At 37.4% G+C, this 19,604-nt stretch overlaps 1 protein-coding gene across 1 annotated transcript; it reads right to left on the reverse strand.

Annotated features, from left to right (window-relative positions):
* Nucleotides 1–91: 91 nt before the first annotated feature.
* LOC125232961 (CLIP domain-containing serine protease 14D-like) lies at nt 92–14,755 on the reverse strand. Its single transcript, XM_048138813.1, has 8 exons — nt 14,603–14,755; nt 8,857–8,987; nt 5,245–5,365; nt 4,685–4,744; nt 3,910–4,088; nt 1,991–2,099; nt 1,552–1,729; nt 92–575 (listed from the first exon to the last, which is right to left on the reverse strand). The coding sequence occupies exons 1-8, from the start codon at nt 14,667–14,669 to the stop codon at nt 326–328; spliced, it is 1,095 nt and encodes a 364-aa protein (XP_047994770.1). The 5' UTR covers nt 14,670–14,755; the 3' UTR covers nt 92–325.
* Between the last annotated feature and the right edge of the window lie 4,849 nt (nt 14,756–19,604).

Raw genomic sequence — 19,604 nt, forward strand, 5'->3', positions numbered from 1 at the left:
TTATTTTGGACAGGTATAGTTAGACATCTAAGTAGAAATAAAATTTCGGCAAAGATTTCCTTTTTAACCACCTAAAAATGAAACTAACATACATTTAAAAAGTATTTATTTACAATATAATTATAAAATATTTTACATCCAATTTTAACTTACATTATCTAGGTACTTAACAAAAAAACCATATTGATTATTGATGACTAAAGAAAAGAGAATGAGTATCATATTACTGTCATTAATAGTGCAGATATTGAAGATTTTAATTATAATTACAACTATTTATGTCAGACGGCTGAAACAGCTCCAAAAGACTATCTACGATTTCCAATCAGGGCTTAATATTGTCCAAAATCCACTTCATATACTTTGAAACATCGGTATACACTCCCGGGAAGTCGGAACCACAGAGCCTGGGTCCATACGAGACGATGCCATGCTGAATGAAACGCTCTCCGCTGCTCCTGTAGGCGCCTTTGACCATCAGGGGGCCTCCGGAGTCGCCACCACAGGAGTCTTTGCCGTTTTCACCGGCACAAAGCTTATTGATTGTCTCGTCTTCTTCACCGGGTTTTCGGCCTCTGAAAAAACAAAAAAATATTATAACCACCGTCGAAGGGAAGGGTGGATAATCGTTTTCGTGGATGTAACTAAAAGAAAATGTTCAGGTCGTGTCATACCAAAAATTCAGTCAACAGAGGACCGGACGAGTTGGAGATTGCTTCACCGAAGTATAAAGAAGATTTATACCGAACCCCCTTACGTCAAATTCGTGTGATGCAGTATTCAATATGAGTTTTGGTGAACTACCTTGTGGTCTATTCTGTAGGTTTATTTTTGTCAATGTATTATTTGTGCAATTCTACTTGTGGAACGAAAGGTGTTGTGAGAAATATGTTGCCCTTCTTCCACGATACATCTTCTAAGTATATAACTCTCTTTCTCACATGTCGTGAGTCTAGACATGTCAAATGAATGAGTCTAGACTATAAAAAATTGACTTCGCAAATTTCTCCCTATCTTCGGCCAGGTAGAAAAGCTCATCGGAATCCACGATTCCATTGCATTCACGGCTATTACGTAACCACCATTTCATTCTAAGACCTGGGGGCCGATTTTTGAGTCTCACGCGTTCGAATTCAGAAAATTGTCACTGAAAATAATAGGCAATTCACCGTTTTCAACCGGTATTTTAGTGACAGTGAGACTCAAAAATCGGCCCCATGACCGTCCTTTTTCAGCCACTTTGCCCGTTACCAGGTAGTCTCTTAAAACTCAATTATCTTTATTTACATACATACATACATACAATCACGCCTGTATCCCATGAAGGGGTAGGCAGAGCACATGAAACTACTCAAGTTTCAGTGCCACTCTTGGCAAATAAGGGGTTGAAAGAAAACGAAACTGTGACATTAAAGTGACAGGTTGCCAGCCCCTCGCCTACGCCACAATTTAACCCATATCCCTCAGTCGCCTTCTACGACACCCACGGGAAGAAAGGGGGTGGTGAAATTCTTAACCCGTCACCACACGGGCACGGTTATCTTTATTTACCTGTTGTATAGTTCCCGGCAAGACTCAGTAGTGTGTATTGGCACGTCTACGGCAAGCAGCTTGGCCGACACATATCCTTTCTCCGTGTATCCCCAGCCAGCGACGGTGGCGTGTTGACCACCCAGGTTACGGCTCTGAAGGTCTCTGGACACTGGCAAGCAGATAATACCGGCGTTCTCTGTAAAAAAGTAATGATGGGTCTTTACGAAGTCACGAGGTTAGGACCTTGGTGTAGGGTAACCCTAATAGCGCAGAGACGGTCTACTAGGAGGGACCCGATACAGTACCTAAGTTTTTTAGATATCTTAGTAGCATACAAACAAAAACTGTTGAAGTTGGTGGTAGAGCCACAAAGGTCTGAATCATACAACCAGAACGGACGAGACGATTGGTCAAATTAATATAGGAGTCACATAAAAAAAAGACAGGATATACTAACTGAATGATAAGTCCACAGGCTTCTTAAGCCTAAGAAGACCGATGTCATTTTTGACGTTGGGTTTGCCGTGGTATTCTGGGTGGGGGATGGCCTCTTCAATGCGAATATCCTGAAAATTAATAATGACACAAATTAGTAGTAGTGGTAGTAACTCTTTATTGTACAAAACACATTAATGTGAAGTACAAAGGCGGCAAACTTATCCCTTTGAGGGAATAGATAGGTATTGAGAAATTTTTAGAAGAATTTGTCCAAGAGACAATACATGCTATAAAATTGAATGTCTCATCTACGTGTGCTGAAGTTATGTACATATGATAAAGAGTTGAGTGTAGTCCAACGTCCGTGATTCAGAGCTGGGCACCATTGGCACACATTGGTGCTCCAATACTGGCTGTTATAAATGTATGACAGAGCCATCTCGCTGTCCCTGTGTAACAGCCAGTGTGGGAGCTATCACACCAATCAGTTTCACATCAGATTCTTATGCAGTTAACTGCTGTCAGCACAGCTGGGGAGTCCTACCTGTATCTTAGAGAAGAGTGGGCGGTTCTCCCTGGCAGTCCGTAGTTGTATCTACATTATTCTCTCCTATCCTCACTCCAAGCCGCTTCAAGTTAACTAAACTAAAATCCATAATCCTACGGACCAAATTGACAAGTAAGTGTGAACAAATGTTGCCACAGTTTGGCCAGTGTCGTTCTTATCGATATTAAAATTATTATTACACCGTAGATTTAAGGTGCACCCAGACGGTACAATCAAATTGGCAATTTGATCTTTTAATCAATATACCAACTTTTTTTGTGATTTCGACAGATCGAAAGGTCTGTAGACCCCTAATTAGATATAAAATGTTAATTTCAAACCAGCAATAATGTAAATGAAATTTATATATTTATTATGATAGTTTTTTGAATCTTTACAAATGAATTATTACAATAATTATTGTGTTACAGCCGAAAGATGAAAAGATTGTGTAAATCACATAATAAAAACCGAGGACAAAATGTTACAACTCGACCATTTAGTGGACAATGTCTCGGATCGTTTTATCATAAATGTAACTGATGATGATGATGAAGATAACGAAATAACGGCTTGGAAATGAATAATATTTTATAATAAAGAGTACTCATTGTCGGACAACATATTTTTTTTTACTTACTGGTTCGGATACCTTTTTATGCTATAAAACTAGTGGGTGAAAACGCATTTTATCCATCCACTACCTCGAAAACCGAACAAACCAAAATGTTTACCTTGTATTTAAAAGTAACATTCGTATATTTTTGATTTAAACTAGTCTGTTATTTGTACTTTACAACTTGTCGATATATTGTTATCGACATATACCCTTCACTATTTTTATTTCACTGTTCCTGGTAACATTTTATCTGTCAGTCATTTGTCAATTTAGTCCGCAGAATTGTGAATTTTAGTTTATACAGTGTAGCGGCTGGAAGGTACATTATACCTGATTCTTAGACCCGCAGGTAAAAGTGGGCGGTTCTCCCTGACAATCCGTAGTTGTATCCACATCGTTTTCTCCTATCCTCACTCCAAGCAGCTTCAGGTTGGCTATACCAGGGCCGCAGCTAGAAGGTCTGGAAGGTACATTATACCTGAATCTTAGACTCGCAGGTAAGTGGGAGGTTCTCCCTGGCAGTCAGTAGTTGTGTCCACATCGTTCTCTCCTATCCTCACTCCAAGCAGCTTCAGGTTGGCTATACCAGGGCCGCAGCTAGAAGGTCTGGAAGGTACATTATACCTGAATCTTAGACTCGCAGGTAAGAGTGGGCGGTTCTCCCTGACAATCCGTAGTTGTATCCACATCGCTTTCTCCTATCCTCACTCCAAGCAGCTTCAGGTTGGCTATACCAGGGCCGCAGCTAGAAGGTCTGGAAGGTACATTATACCTGAATCTTAGACTCGCAGGTAAGAGTGGGAGGTTCTCCCTGGCAGTCCGTAGTTGTGTCCACATCGTTCTCTCCTATCCTCACTCCAAGCAGCTTCAGGTTGGCGATACAGTGAGCCGCGGTGAGGACGTAACGCTCATTGATGAGGCTGCCTCCGCATTCGAACTGCGGTCCCAATCCTGAAATTGGTGTAGTGTTACTTAGTTGACATCCTGTTGTCACAGCTATTATTCCGCTCTTCGCCCACGTAAAATCTTGTTTTTCCCGTACAAACTCTGGATCCCCATTTCACAACCTTAGGAGGTGAATTTTGAAAAAATCATTTCTTAGTGCTCCTCTACACCATATAAGGAACTTACATGCCAAATCTCTATTACCAGCGGTTTTGGCTGTGCGTTGATATGTCAGTCAGTGAGTCAGTCAGTCAGTTTCTTCTTTTATTATATTTAGACTAACGTTTTTAGTACCTAGTCGAGTAAGTTAATTCATCAAATTATATACATACATAAATATAATCACGCCTGTATCCCATAAAGGGGTAGGCAGAGAAAATGAACTACTCAAGTTTCAGTACCACTCTTGGCAAAAAGCGGTTGAAAGAAATCCAAGTTGTAACATTGCAGTGACAGGATGCCAGCCTCTCGCCTACGCCATAATTTAACCCATACCCATGGGAAGAAAGGGGGTGGTGAAATTCTTAACCCGTTAATACACGGGGCATCTTCATTTTTTTATTTTTTATTTATTAAATTACCTATAAATAATATAAACTTACGTGTTTTATATGAGATGAGCGTCATCCATGGATACTCGTAGAGGCCTGCAGTTCGGCCGCCTGGGAATGAATAATTTAAATTGATATTATAATATAATGATTATTAAGTGTCAATGAAGCACTTATAATAGTAAAGTAGCAAGATTATTTTAGTTTAAAATAATACTTGGCTTTACTTCATTGATAGCTGAATTACACAATGAATTTGACATAAGAATGAATAGAAAAAAAAAGTATTTTCACAGAAACACAGAAATCGCGAAGCGTCTGGTTGAGGTAACTGGTGACCGAAGAGCTGGCGACTTCCTTGCACAACGTATCAGCATTGCGATACAGCGAGGAAATATCGCCAGTATCCTTGGCACAATGCCTCAAGGGCCTATTTTAGACATTAGCTAGCTTTAGTCTTAGTTTCTTCATGCACCTAAATAAAGGTTTTAATTACCTCGTTTTTTATGGGAACTATGATGGTCACTCTGCGAATTGAGGTTGTGCAATTGGATTTTAAGAATCGCTTTAGTGAGTAAAATAAAGATTTTTACTAATAAATTCAATCTTACCTATGATTTTGTCCCCGTTGATTTTTCCACACGCGTCTGGAAGCAAATGAAGGTTGGGGTGGTTTTCCACGCTTTCCACGGTGTCGGATATTGATTTAGTCGACAGTTGGGAACAACATACCTGAGGAAGGCGTTTTGTTATTAACTAGTATTAATATTATAAAATGTCCAAGTTCTATTAAAAATTACCTTTGTAAGATAAATAAATAAATAAATATTTCATTTCATTTCATTTATTTAATTGCTTGTGTGTACAGTAGGTGTTATTACTAAATAATGTTTAAACACAACCCTGTAAAGGGCACTGCAATTTACTTACAATTATACCTCTATATACCATTTATCATGCATTTACAAATATATAATAATATGTCACTTATCAACTACTTAATTACTTCATTTCAATATTATAATTCTTGTTTGTCCAATTTACGTCTACTAAATATAACACGAATAAAAGAGAATTTAGACATTACATTTACAGAGTAGAAAGGAAAGATAGAGAGATGCATGATTTTAGGGACACCTAACGCCGTTTTCACATTATCCGATCCGATATCGGATGTCGGAAGGATTTCCATAGAAAAAATCCGAGATGGCGCCTGTAATGTATGGGATATCTGTCCGACATCCGATATCGGATCGGATAATGTGAAAACGCACTTACACAGATCAACTTAGCCCCAAACTAAGCAAAGCTTGTAATATGGGTGCTAAGCGACGATATACATACTTAAATAGATAAATACATACATATATACATAGAAAACATCCATGACAGGAACAAATGTCTGTGCTCATCACACAAATAAATGCCCTTACCGGGATTCGAACCCGGGACCGCGGCTTAGCAGGCAAGGTCACTACGCGCTAGGCCAAACCGGTAGTCATATCGATAATTATCATGATTAAAGCACAGTATAATAAAGAGTACTATCGTACAGTATGGCCACTCCCTCTCCCCGCTGAAAGCGCCGCCCACCCCCTCTCGGTTACCTCACAGTTACCGCCTGTCAAAAACGCGAACAGTCAACCTGTCATATCTCACTCATACAAACATGGTACGCGTTCACCTACACGAGCTTAGAATGTGTGCTAGGAACGCGCCTCTTTCATATATTTGATCGCCAGTGTCCGAGATGTGATTAAAGTTAAACAGCTCATGATTAAAGTTAAACAGCTCATGATTTTTTTTTTCATTAATGCTTTTGGGCCTGAGAGTAGCGCTGGTGGCCTAGCGGTAAGAGCATGCAACTTTCAATCCGGAGGTATAGTATGAATTTTCTGAGATGATTTTTTGGCTTTTGCCGTAATTTGTTAAACAAAAGCCTTTGTTTCTATTATTCACGGCGGATAGCTCCCGTTTAAACGGCACGCGCTAAAGTCTCAGTGTAGTTAAAAAGCAACTATCATGATAGTAATAAGGTTCAACCCTAAGACCAAATTAAATTATTTCATAGGAAATATTTTAATTTGTGTTTTGAAATATTTTAATTTGTGTGTTGGAGGCCTTGGTCATTTTTTCTTTGTATATGACATTTATTTCAGTTTATAATAAGGTTCAAATCCATAAAAAGCCATTTCGGAGATAACACGTTTTGTTATCTTCGAAAAAAGTTACCTGCATACTGCGAACTGTTTCAAAAATTTCAACCTTATTGCTATCATGATAGTTGCTTTTTATCTACACTGAAACTTTAGCGCGTGCCGTTTAAACGGGAGCTAGCCACCGTGAATAATAGAAACAAAGGCTTTTGTTTAACAGATTACGGCAAAAACCAAAAAAAACTATTTCAGAAAATTCATACTATACCAATGACTTTTTCGGAAGTTATGTACGAAATTTGATTTGATATTTGCCAGTCGCTTCTCGGTGAAGGAAAACATCGTGAGGAAACCAGACTAATTCCAATAAGGTCTATTTACCCTTTGGGTTGGAAGGTGAGGTGGCAGTCGCTTTCGTAAAACTAGTGCCTACGCCAAATCTTGGTATTAGTTGTCACAGCGGACCCCAGGTTCCCATGAGCCGCGGCAAATGCCGGGATAACGCGAGGAGATTGATGAATGACTACGTCTATTTTTCCTTAAAAGTCACATATTTTTCCTTCAATTGACGTATTTTTCTTAAAATTAACATATTCACAATATGTGTATATATAATATGTCTATCTCGTGTGCGTTTAAAGATGCAGTGATCTTTCCTCGAGCAGACCGGTTGCCTGCCATCGTGTATAAATCGCCTATAATATTATCACTTGGGTTTAACATGAGAAAACTACAAATCCAGTGAAAAAACTGTACTATATAATTCCTGTTTATTCTAAAATGATTTAAAAATAAGATATCATAAGTCAAAGGTACATAAAAATAGTAGGTATGTCTATACCGTCCCCAAAGCACAGATTATTAATAAGTTACTAACGTATAAGAGATCGTTCACTTGCCCTCAAAACGAAAAATACCTACGCTTTATTTAACTAATACTAATAGGTTACTTCGTAAAACCAAAGACCTATATGGCTATAAAGCTATCGCAACTTAATGAATGCTTGTAAATTCCGAAACTGTCAAAGCAGCAGAAACTCAAAATGATTTGAGGCAAAAGGACGTAACTCCATGAAAAAGAACTGCTAGAGTCATCTAGCGACAGCCAAGCAATTCACGTAGTCCGTTACACAATTGACTTAGACCGTAGCGCTCTAGAAGACTATATTCTCTTTGGTAAAACTCAGAAGAATAGTATCCCGCCTTTGTAGTCGCGTGGCGCCTCTCGGCCACTTGTTCATTCGAATGAACGGCTAGCGTGTAGGTACTTAACGCGCGACCGCGAGCGAGTGACGTAAGCTTGCCCAAACTGTATCTTCTTATGAGGTTTCTCATTAGTGTAGTGAAGCACTAATATGTAACGATTTAATCATCTAGTATTTTTGGAACAGGTCAACAAATTAACAACAAAGTGATAAGGAAGTGCGAGTCCTCGAAATACAAAGAGCCTTACTAACAATCGATTTCCGACCAAAAATTCAAAATTTAAGAGGATACGGTAGCGAAAATGCTAAAATGGAAAGGAGCCCCTCTTTCAACTTGGGAATTTTAGTTAAATATACAAGTGTTATTAACTGATAACTGATATCACGTCAATACACATTTTGAAAAATAAAAATTGTAGGCATCATCAGTGTAGTTATGATAGTATTAATAGGTGGCGCTAAAAAATCGAGGTACGATTCTTAGTATGAAGTATGTAAATCACAGAACTATATTTAGATAGAAGAAACAAGTTCATCTATTTGTATAGGGGCCGAGCGTGTCAAATTTGTTGTTTGTTGTTTCTTGTCTGTAATTTTAAATATGTCTCAGGCTCTTGATTGTTCATAATTTTTGTGTTGTTGCAATTGAATATCACGTAACGAGGCATTTTTTATGTTTTGATTGACTTCAACTTAAAAAATTGACGCCCGAAAGCTGCAAGCTGCGATTAAAGATGGACAACTCAGTGGATTTCACTGAGTTCATTTGACACGCTAAGTAGATACGTTTGCTTGATCTATGGTATATATGACATCTGTGATGTAAATCCTATATATACTTAAATTAATCCTTGGTACTAACCATCGGCAGTTTGCCAGCATCAAACCCACAGAAGCCGCTCTTGAACTTCTCATCAGCAGCTGGTGTCTTCGTGTTAAGGAGGGCCACGGCAGCTTCACATGATCGGTAGCCGACGCAGTCACTGCAGCTCTCTGGAACAGACAGTTTTTTTTTCACCACACCAACGAGTAAAGGCTCACTTTGCTATTCGAAAACATATAGCAAAATTGCATTTTATCCACAAGAGTGCAAAGTAAAATTTTATACAAATTTTAACTTGGCGTCTTAAGCTGGCTGATAGAATTTACCTATAAATAATTTTTAAGAAAAAAAACCGCCGCTTTTGGGGTTCTGGTGAAAGGTTCTTTGCGAATGTTGGATTATGTAGAAATGTGTAGGTAATTTTTAAAACTGCTTTTAATATAAATCTTTGATTATTTGATGGAAACATAAATTTAATGAATGTACGTACCTATACCGTTAAGGTTTGAGGAGTTTCCTCAATTCCTCATGAATCCGATATCCGATTACATATAAGAAATCGAGCTTTACAAAACAAATAAATGTCACTATTCTGAACTTATTATAAAAATATGAAGGTCAAAAAGAAAAATATAAGTGCGTTTTTTTTTTTCACATTATCCGATCCGATATCGGATGTAAGACCGATATCCCATGTATTACAGGTGCCATCTTGAGTGTTCTTAGTGTTCTTAGCCATATTTCATGAAAATCGGTCTGCTATGTCGCAGTCAGGGGTTTTATATTTGCGGACATTTTCCTGAGTAATTATAGCGGTAACCGAAGACAATATTAGAAACATCGAGTTCTACTTAAAAATTTTAATGAACTAATCAATTAAATTCAAATCAGTGTTGGATGAGTGACTCACACGGTGACTACCTACATATTTACCTGGATTATTTTGTTGTTTTTCCTGTTCGTGTTAGCAACACTTATTTAGTATGAATTCGCTAATATTATAGTTTTGTCATATTATTTTTCCCCTCACTAGCTCGGAAACACGTGTTTTGTCCTTTAATACCAGCGGGTAAAAACGCATTTTATCCACTAGTGAGTAAAGTAATTTGACCTTGAATAAAGTCAAATTAACTGCTTTAAAAATGATAAAAGTAGGTGATTCTTGATTGACTCGAAGCAGCGATAAACGCATTTTTTGCGTTGTAGTTTCCTCGCTGTAGTGAGGGGAAAAGTTTTGTGTTACACTCGGGTGCAAATGTATTTTACTTCTCGTGTGTTAAAAAACTCGCAAGTTCAGTATTCTATTCTCGAACCACTCGCTTCGCTCGTGGTTCAACTATAGAATCCTTTCACTTGCTCGTTTTTCAATTCCACACTCGGCGTTAAAATACAACTTTGCCCCCTTGTATAACAAATAACTATTACCTACTTGGTTGCCCAATGCCCACAAGAGGAGCGCTGGTGGCCTAGCGGTAAGAGCGTACGACTTTCGATCCGGAGTTCGCGGGTTCCAACCCCGGCTCGTACCAATGAGTTTTTCGGAACTTATGTGCGAAATGTCATTTGATATTTGCCAGTCGCCTTTCGGTGAAGGAAACATCGTGAGGAAACCGGACTAATTCCAATAAGGCTTAGTTACGGTTTCTGGTTGGAAGGTCAGATGGCAGCCGCTTTCGTAATAACCTAACCACAAAATTAAAATTTTGAAAAAACCCCCGACCGCGACATAGTGGAACGATTTTCATGAAACATGGCTAAGAACACTGAGACTAACTCAGCTTTCAGACAAAAAAAAATAAATCAAAATCGGTTCATCCGTTCGGGAGCTACGATGCCACAGACAGACAGACAAACTGACAGACAGACAGACAGACAGACAGACAGATAGACAGACAGACAGACACGTCAAACTTATAACACCCCTTCGTTTTTGCGTCGGGGGTTAAAAACTAGTGGGTATGCTTTTTTTTTAGTATGGATAGGTAGACGTTTGACCACGATCACACCTGATGGTAAGTGATGATTACGCCAAATTTTGGGATTAGTTGTCAAAGCGGACCCCAGGCTCCCATGAGTCGTGGCAAATGCCGGAACAACGCAAGGAGGATGATGATGGTTACCCACAAGAGTGCAAAGTAATTTCATACAAATTGTAACTCGATGCCTAAAGCTGGATGGTAGAATTGACGCTAACATGATGATTTTGAATCATAAATGTAAAAAAAAAATTGAATTTGATTTAGTTTGATATTAGTCATAACAAAGAGGATAGATTTATAGAGAGTTACTGTCAAAGTAAAATATGTAATCATAGTGCATAGACTGCCAACTCTCGACACAAGCTTAAAACTTTTTAACCTCAGTTTTGACAATTTGGCCCATATTCTTACCTTGATACAAAGAGGATCGAGTATTGTAGAGAATTACTGTCAAAGTAAAACGTGTAATCAGTGAGCGTCAGAATGGCGGGTGCAGATATATTTATTCAATCCCATATTACTCTTCAACGGCTCTCTGAATTAGTTTGTGTTTCATACATGTGGGAGCACATTGCGAGCACTAACCTTAAGCAGTACTTTCACCCTTGAGTAGGCAGCCATTAGCTAGAACTGGAAGTGCACCCGCCAACCTGACGTCAGAATGGCGGGTGTTATTAATTTCTTAAATATCTCTGGAGTTCAAAGAGCACATTGATTGAATTTTGGCGCACATTTGGCACATTGCTAGCACTAACTCCTGACGTATACCACACCAGGATTGCTTGATGTACACCCGCCATTCTGACGCTCACTGTAATTACAGTGCATAGACTGCCATCTCTCGACACAGGCTTAAAACTTTTGAACCTCCGTTTTGACAATTTGGCCCATATTCTTAGCTTGATATGTGTTAAAATGTCAAATAATATTAGCACCATCTAGCCGAGCGTACCCCAAAGGTGTATCGCCATCTAGCTCACAGTACCTTTTTCTGTATGGTTTTGAGGTACGTTTTTTTCTTAGACTTTATCGGTCTATACGGAGTTATATGTCTTTGCCTTGATATGTGTTAAAATGTCAAATATTAATATTAGCGCCATCTAGCCGAGCGTCCCCCAAAGGTGTAACGCCATCTAGGCCGTACGTATTTTTCTTAGACTAGTCTGGTAATAAACAACATAAACACACTATCGCTCTGATAGACATTTTAATTCCAGGAAAAACCTAATGTGAGAATTGTAATTAACAATACGGATTTTCCTAAAATTAGTAAACACGTGTATGTTAATTTCTAGCGTTAATTAGTAACCATCGTTACACAGTTTGCGTTACATTTCTTGCTTTGTTTTTAGGGTTCCGTAGTCAACTAATAGGAACCCTTATAGTTTCGCCATGTCTGTCTGTCCGTCCGTCCGTCCGCGGATAATCTCAGTAACCGTAAGCACTAGAAAGCTGAAATTTGGTATTAATATGTATATCAATCACGCCAACAAAGTGCAAAAATAAAAAATGGAGAAAAATGTTTTATTAGGGTACCCCCCTACATGTAAAGTGGGGGCTGATTTTTTTTTTTCATTCCAACCCCAACGTGTGATATATTGTTGGATAGGTATTTAAAAATGAATAAGGGTTTACTAAGATCGTTTTTTGATAATATTAATATTTTCGGAAATAATCGCTCCTAAAGGAAAAAAAACCGGCCAAGAGCGTGTCGGGCCACGCTCAGTGTAGGGTTCCGTAGTTTTTCGTATTTTTCTCAAAAACTACTGAACCTATCAAGTTCAAAACAATTTTCCTAGAAAGTCTTTATAAAGTTCTACTTTTGTGATTTTTTTCATATTTTTTAAACATATGGTTCAAAAGTTAGAGGGGGGACGCACTTTTTTTCCTTTAGGAGCGATTATTTCCGAAGATATTAATATTATCAAAAAACGATCTTAGTAAACACTTATTCATTTTTAAATACCTATCCAACAATATATCACACGTTGGGGTTGAAATGAAAAAAAAAATCAGCCCCCACTTTACATGTAGGGGGGGTACCCTAATAAAACATTTTTTTCCGTTTTTTATTTTTGCACTTTGTTGGCGTGATTGATATACATATTGGTACCAAATTTCAGCTTTCTAGTGCTTATGATTACTGAGATTATCCGCGGACGGACGGACGGACGGACGGACAGACAGACATGGCGAAACTATAAGGGTTCCTAGTTGGCTACGGAACCCTAAAAAAGTGCGTCCCCCCCTCTAACTTTTGAACCATATATTTAAAAAAAAAACCGGCCAAGAGCGTGTCGGGCCACGCTCAGTGTAGGGTTCCGTAGTTTTCCTTATTTTTCTCAAAAACTACTAAACCTATCAAGTTCAAAACAATTTTCCTAGAAAGTCTTTATAAAGTTCTACTTTTGTGATTTTTTTCATATTTTTTAAACAAATGGTTCAAAAGTTAGAGGGGGGGGGGGACGCACTTTTTTTCCTTTAGGAGCGATTATTTCCGAAAATGAAAATATTATCAAAAAACGATGTTAGTAAACCCTTATTCATTTTTAAATACCTATCCAACAATATATCACACGTTGGGGTTGGAATGAAAAAAAAATATCAGCCCCCACTTTACATGTATGGGGGGTACCCTAATAAAACATTTTTTTCTATTTTTTATTTTTGCACTTTGTTGGCGTGATTGATATGCATATTGGTACCAAATTTCAGCTTTGTAGTGCTTACGGTTACTGAGATTATCCGCGGACGGACGGACGGACGGACGGACGGACGGACGGACGGACGGACAGACAGACATGGCGAAACTATAAGGGTTCCTAGTTGACTACGGAACCCTAAAAATATGAAAAAAATCACAAAAGTAGAACTTTATAAAGACTTTCTAGGAAAATTGTTTTGAACTTGATAGGTTCAGTAGTTTTTGAGTAAATTACGGAAAACTACGGAACCCTACACTGAGCGTGGCCCGACACGCTCTTGGCCGGTTTTTTTTTTACCCCCGACGCAAAAACGACGTTATAAGTTTGACGTATCTGTCTGCTTGTCTGTCTGAGTGTGTGTGTTTGTGTCAGCATTGTAGCTTTAGAACGGATGAACGGATTTTGATTTCTTCTTTTTTGTTTGAAAGCTTAATTAGTCGGGAGTGTTATTAGCCATGTTTGGTGAAAATCGGACCACTATGTTTTTTTTTTAATTTAAATTTTTCGAAGTTGTTGATTTACTTACTATTAACGGTAGATAGAGCCACAGTATAAGGACGACTTTAAACTATGACAGAGCTCCGGGTAACGCTAGCTTAGTAAAAGCCTTATTGAATAGGTACATAATCTAACTTAATCTTTCGGTTTAAGGTTGGTTGACTGGTAGAGAATGCCTTGAGGCATTAAGTCCGCCGTTTGTACCTTATTTTTGTTGTGCAAAAAAGGTTAAATATATAAATAATCTAGGTAAATACAGAATTTATATACAATAGTAATTTGTAAACATGCATTGCATTGCAATAGTTGTGTGCAACTAACCTAACTACAGAATTAAAATGGCTAAGAACACTCCCGACCAACTTAGCTTTCAAACTAAATCTAAATCGGTTCATCCGTTCGGGAGCTACGATGCCACAGACAGACAAACAAACAGAACCCCCGTCGTTTCTGCGTCAGGGGTTAAAAACAGAAGATAGAAGAAATACAATCAAAATCTTGTTTACCTGCTCTAAAACAAAACTAAAAATTTCTCATACACAAAGATTAATAAGTCCAGCTTTTATGATAAAAAAAATTAAATACACCATAATAAATACTTACGTTTTTGATAAGCCAAAGCACAGCTGAACCAAGCAAGCACTACACAAAGGGTAAATTTTGCACTCATTTTGTTATACTTATCTATATATTTTTCTTAAAACATACGTCCGCGTAAGCCGTGTATCGGCTCGCGACTGGTCAGTACAACCGGTTCCTTTTAATATCTATGTTGAACTTCAAGTCCATTTAGAACCTTGTCTCATTAACAAGCTAAGTAATTACCATGTCTTTACAGATTGAACGTTATTGCAACAAAGTACTAAGGTGGTTCCGAGGTTGAGTCGAAGGATTTGATAAATAACAACATTTGTAGACTGGCGTCCCGCTGTTTAATTGCGTATGTCTTTGTAAAACTTGTTTGTTATACAAAATGTTGTTTCTTTTTGTTTGTACCAGAATGATCATGTTTAATTTTTCTTCTATTCCCGTAAGGCCGTTTTCACATTATCCGATCCGATATCGGATGTCGGAAGAATTTCCATAGAAAAAATCCAAGATGGCGCCTCTAATGTATGCAGTGTTGTTAAAAGACTTGTCTTGAAGACTTTTGAACCTTAATGACTTGCAAACCTTAGAGATTAAAGTTTTGAAGCCTCAAGCGTTAAAGGTTTGAGCTCAGAAACGGTTCAGAACCTTAACGACTCAAGCTTTTTATGAGCTCTTAAGCTCTCTCATACATTATGTATGGGATATCGGTCCGACATCCGATATCGGATCGGATAATGTGAAAACGCACTAAGTCCGCGTGGCGTAGGTACTTGTACAAGTACAAATTATATTCAATCCCGAAATCTTATTGAAATAAAACAAAGTCCCTAATTCATAATAAATTAAATTCTTAAAAAGTATAATATAGGAACTAGATTTTTTCAGGTTTTTGAATAAAATCGCCGTCAATAGAAATTGTCAACAATGTAAACCAATTATTATATAAAATATCAACATTTTAGCACAATTTTATTATTTGAAAAGTTGAGGATCATAATGTGAGATGAATTGATTAAATAACACATGGATTTAGCCAGTATTTCATGAGATAGAATGGAAATCAAAAACATTTTGACTACAAGGTTTGTTGAAATTGATCACAAATTCTATTGACGGCGACTTTATTTGCTTTTATCTCATGATCTTGGCAATCTTACGATCAGCTATCACACTATAACTGGATGACCTGTGTTATAGAAATAACTTGGGTAATCCCGAGGTTTTCCTCCGACATCGTTTTAGAATTTCTCAATATTGCAAAAAAATATTAAGTACCTACATATTATTTTAGCAAACTGTGAAATGGTTCAGTAATATAATTAATGTAAGCTCAACGACCCTCGTTGTGCTCTGGCGGACCGATTAAAGACGCCATGAATGCCTTTGACATCCAATGACATGTAAGGCATCCCGATATCGGATCGGATAGTGTAAAACTCTAAAAATGCTGTTAAGGTCAGCAACGTAACATGATGAAACACCTCGGGAGTTGTAGTTGCAGGTTGCAGGCGTCCATTACATTCGGTGACGCTTACCATCGTGCTTCTTTTCGTATAAAAAACTTTTACCTCCCTATTTCATTAAAACACGTGTGTTAAAAATTAATAGAAGCTGAACACCGTTGTATGGAATTTGTCTCAGGGGTTTCCCGATAATTGTGATTTTATACAACATAAATATCAACATTAATATCAACAAGTATTCAATAAGTGTAGGAAATGTTAAGATCCATTGAGGCGCGTTGATATTTATCGGACGAGCGACCGTGATGGCTTTGCTGTCCAGTAGGCCTATGATGCTTGCAATTTTATCACTTATCAACATGGATATGACACTTTGTCACTCTCACACAGACATATTTGCCTGAACGTGACGGATACTTTATCTACGAAAATAGGTGATAGAATTGCAAGCATCATAGGCCCGTTGAGTATCGAGCCTAACGTGGCCTAACTCACAATCCGTTGTAAGATATCTTTTAATAATAACAATATAGATATTAACCCCGTTATTTATAAACGTTCACTAAATAAAACTTGTAAAAGTCATCAAGTCGATAAATATCGTTTGTCTCTTTCTATCACACCAATACGTCGGAAAGGACAAACGAACTTTTCCCCCCTCACTCGGAAAGCTCGGAAAAATACGTAAAACTAAAATTTTGTCATTTAAAATACCAGCGAGTAAAAACGCATTTTATCCACTAATGGGTAAAGTAATTTGACCTTGAATAAAGTCAAATTAACTGGTTTAAAATTGATAAAAGTAGGTGAATCTAGTAATAAAGATGATTTACCACCTGAAAGCAGTGATAAACGCATTTTTTGCGTTGTAGTCCTCGCTATAGTGAGGAGAAAAGTTTTGTGTTACACTCGGGTGCAAATGTATTTTACTTCTCGTGTGTTAAAAAACTCGCAAGTTCGTGGTTCAACTATAGAATCACTCGCTTCGCTCGTGGTTCAATTCTATAGAATCAACTTTCCCTTGCTATAACAAATTTTCAATTCCACACTAGGCGTTGAAAATACAACTTTGCACAATATCAAGGTAAAATAACAAATAACTATTATCGGTTTTTGATGTCTTTTAGTGAACGTTGATGAATAAGTTTCGCCATGGTTAGTATATTTTGCACAATATCAAGGTAAAAGTATCACAAAACTCAAATTGCTGTTGGGCTGATTTTCTCCCGGCCGATTGTTGGATAGGTATTTAAAAACGACACGCTCTTGGCCGGTTTTTTTTAGCAGATAATTATTTCCTTTGTCAGAAGCCAACAAAAATCGAAATCGTGGGAAACACCGCCCTGCTGGCTCTTCGACTTGCATTTAACCCTTTGACCGTCTATGACGGCCACAGACGCGTACCTAAATACCTATTCAGAACCTCGAATTTCAATAATCAGTTTTACTCTAATAATACGTCAGTTTTACTCAGGGGCAGCTCACTCTGCGATTCTATCGCCGCGCTACAATATGCTGGCGGCCGCGAGTTTAAACTCTCATTGCATTATTGTAACGATTTAAACTCTAAATGTCTAAAATGCTTAGTTAAATAGACATCATGAATAAAATAGGACATCTTACACAGATCTACTATTGATAAAGTCCCACGGAAAAGTGTAATAAGGCTTGTGTTGTGATGTTGGGACTTAAAGAAAATATGTAAATAATATATATAGAGGTATATAACTAGAAAGTACCCAAGACTGGAATATAATATGTAGAACATTTCACCTGAGCATTGATTCGTTTTAATCCATAGGCAACCCTATCGTCCGACGCTCAACATTCGTTTCTTTGTTAGAATTGCATTTAAAAATTTTGAACATCAAAGCAGTGGGCCTTCTGTACTTGTAATTTTATTCTGTGGTTTTTCTAATAAGACCCGTACTTGTAAATAAATTTTTCAGTACAATTTTACGCACTTGCGAAAATGTTCATTATTGCCAGGTCGAAATTCGGAGGCTCGTCTGTCTGTCAAACGTTTACACGTTAAAAGAATTCGCAATACATTACCTTTAGAAAAAACTTTCGGTCGTGTTTTAAATATCAAACTCGTTTCGAACTTCCTTTTTTTTATCGTAATGTACCGATTACAACTCTCATTGGATTAAAATTAAGTTCTAAATTAAAAAATCGTAATAATTGCCATTGGGACGTACAAGGCTACATCTTATAGGCGTGCTAGATGGTTAGAAGGAAGTAGGTAGGTAAGTATACAACAAAACACTTTTTTTCATTCATCCAATTTATTAATTCAACACACATATTCATTTCATAGATTCAAAATATAGAATTTACATCATATTACTTTAACATGACAAAATCAACAGAAATTACGAAAACATCGTTGGCTCAGTGAAACTGCCTTAGAATCCTTACTTTAAAATTTTGGGGCATTCCATAAAAAGGTGTACTTTGGCGGGGACCTGACACGTATTGTGACTTAGCTTAATAGCTGCAGAAATCTACTTATATTACAGTACCGTTCAATTTTAGTATACAATACCATACCAAATATCAGCTTTTATACATAGACTTAAATCTATGTATATAAAAGTAGGTAATTAATAAATGACGTCACATACCCGATACTTCTATGGAATGCCCCTTTAAAGTATGAGACAGGAGCCAATTTTTGATTCTCGGCCATTCGATTTCGTGAAATTCGTTCAATAACATCTCCACTACTAGCGATTTAAATTCTACTAACAGAATCGAAAACGAGTGGTTCATTACCACTAGTTTTAAAATTACTAGCCGTCCTTTTTCAAAAATAGCATTACGTCGTTTTGCACAAACTTTCGAACGGCGAATTCGTGCGTTCGAAATTCAAAAATCGATCCCAGGGTCTAGCCAAAATGACCAACTTTCCTTGAAAACGACAGCACAATCTTAAATATTGCAAGTAATTTATCGCATGACTTATCGTAGCGTCTTTTATTCCGATACAATTTTCCGACGTACGTTTGTCATCTTGGCTAACCACCTTGTAAGTTAAGATTAAAGATACTTACCTCGAACTTTTGGACACTTTGGTACGAATTTTACGTAATAGTGTCAAGTATATTATAATAAGTACAATTAGAATTATAGTTTTTAACTACAATACTAAAATTACTAAGTAATAATTACGGAATGGAAAATGTCATGGTTCTGAATTTTTCCTTCTAAGTTTTTGCCAGTTTCTTTGTATGTGTCTAAAGTTGGCACGATAACAAGCGGTCTTATAAAATCTATTTTACGCTGTGCAAAATGAACTTTTAGTAAAATGCTAATTACTTTTGTGTCTCATCCTCGATATGAGTTCACTATTTTTCTGTATTTTGTGATTCAGGAAGGCCATAGATTAAATATACCATCCCATACATTAAAATGCGGCCGCCTAAGAATGCGCATACACTACACCACACATAGATGGCGCCATAAAAAATACCTTGTTGCCGTCGATTATTTGTAGATTGGCGTTAAGTGTCACTTTCGAGCCATAAATCTATGTCAAAAGTGACACT

The sequence above is a fragment of the Leguminivora glycinivorella genome, chromosome 13, assembly GCF_023078275.1.
Source record: "Leguminivora glycinivorella isolate SPB_JAAS2020 chromosome 13, LegGlyc_1.1, whole genome shotgun sequence".
NCBI classification, from domain to species: domain Eukaryota; kingdom Metazoa; phylum Arthropoda; class Insecta; order Lepidoptera; family Tortricidae; genus Leguminivora; species Leguminivora glycinivorella.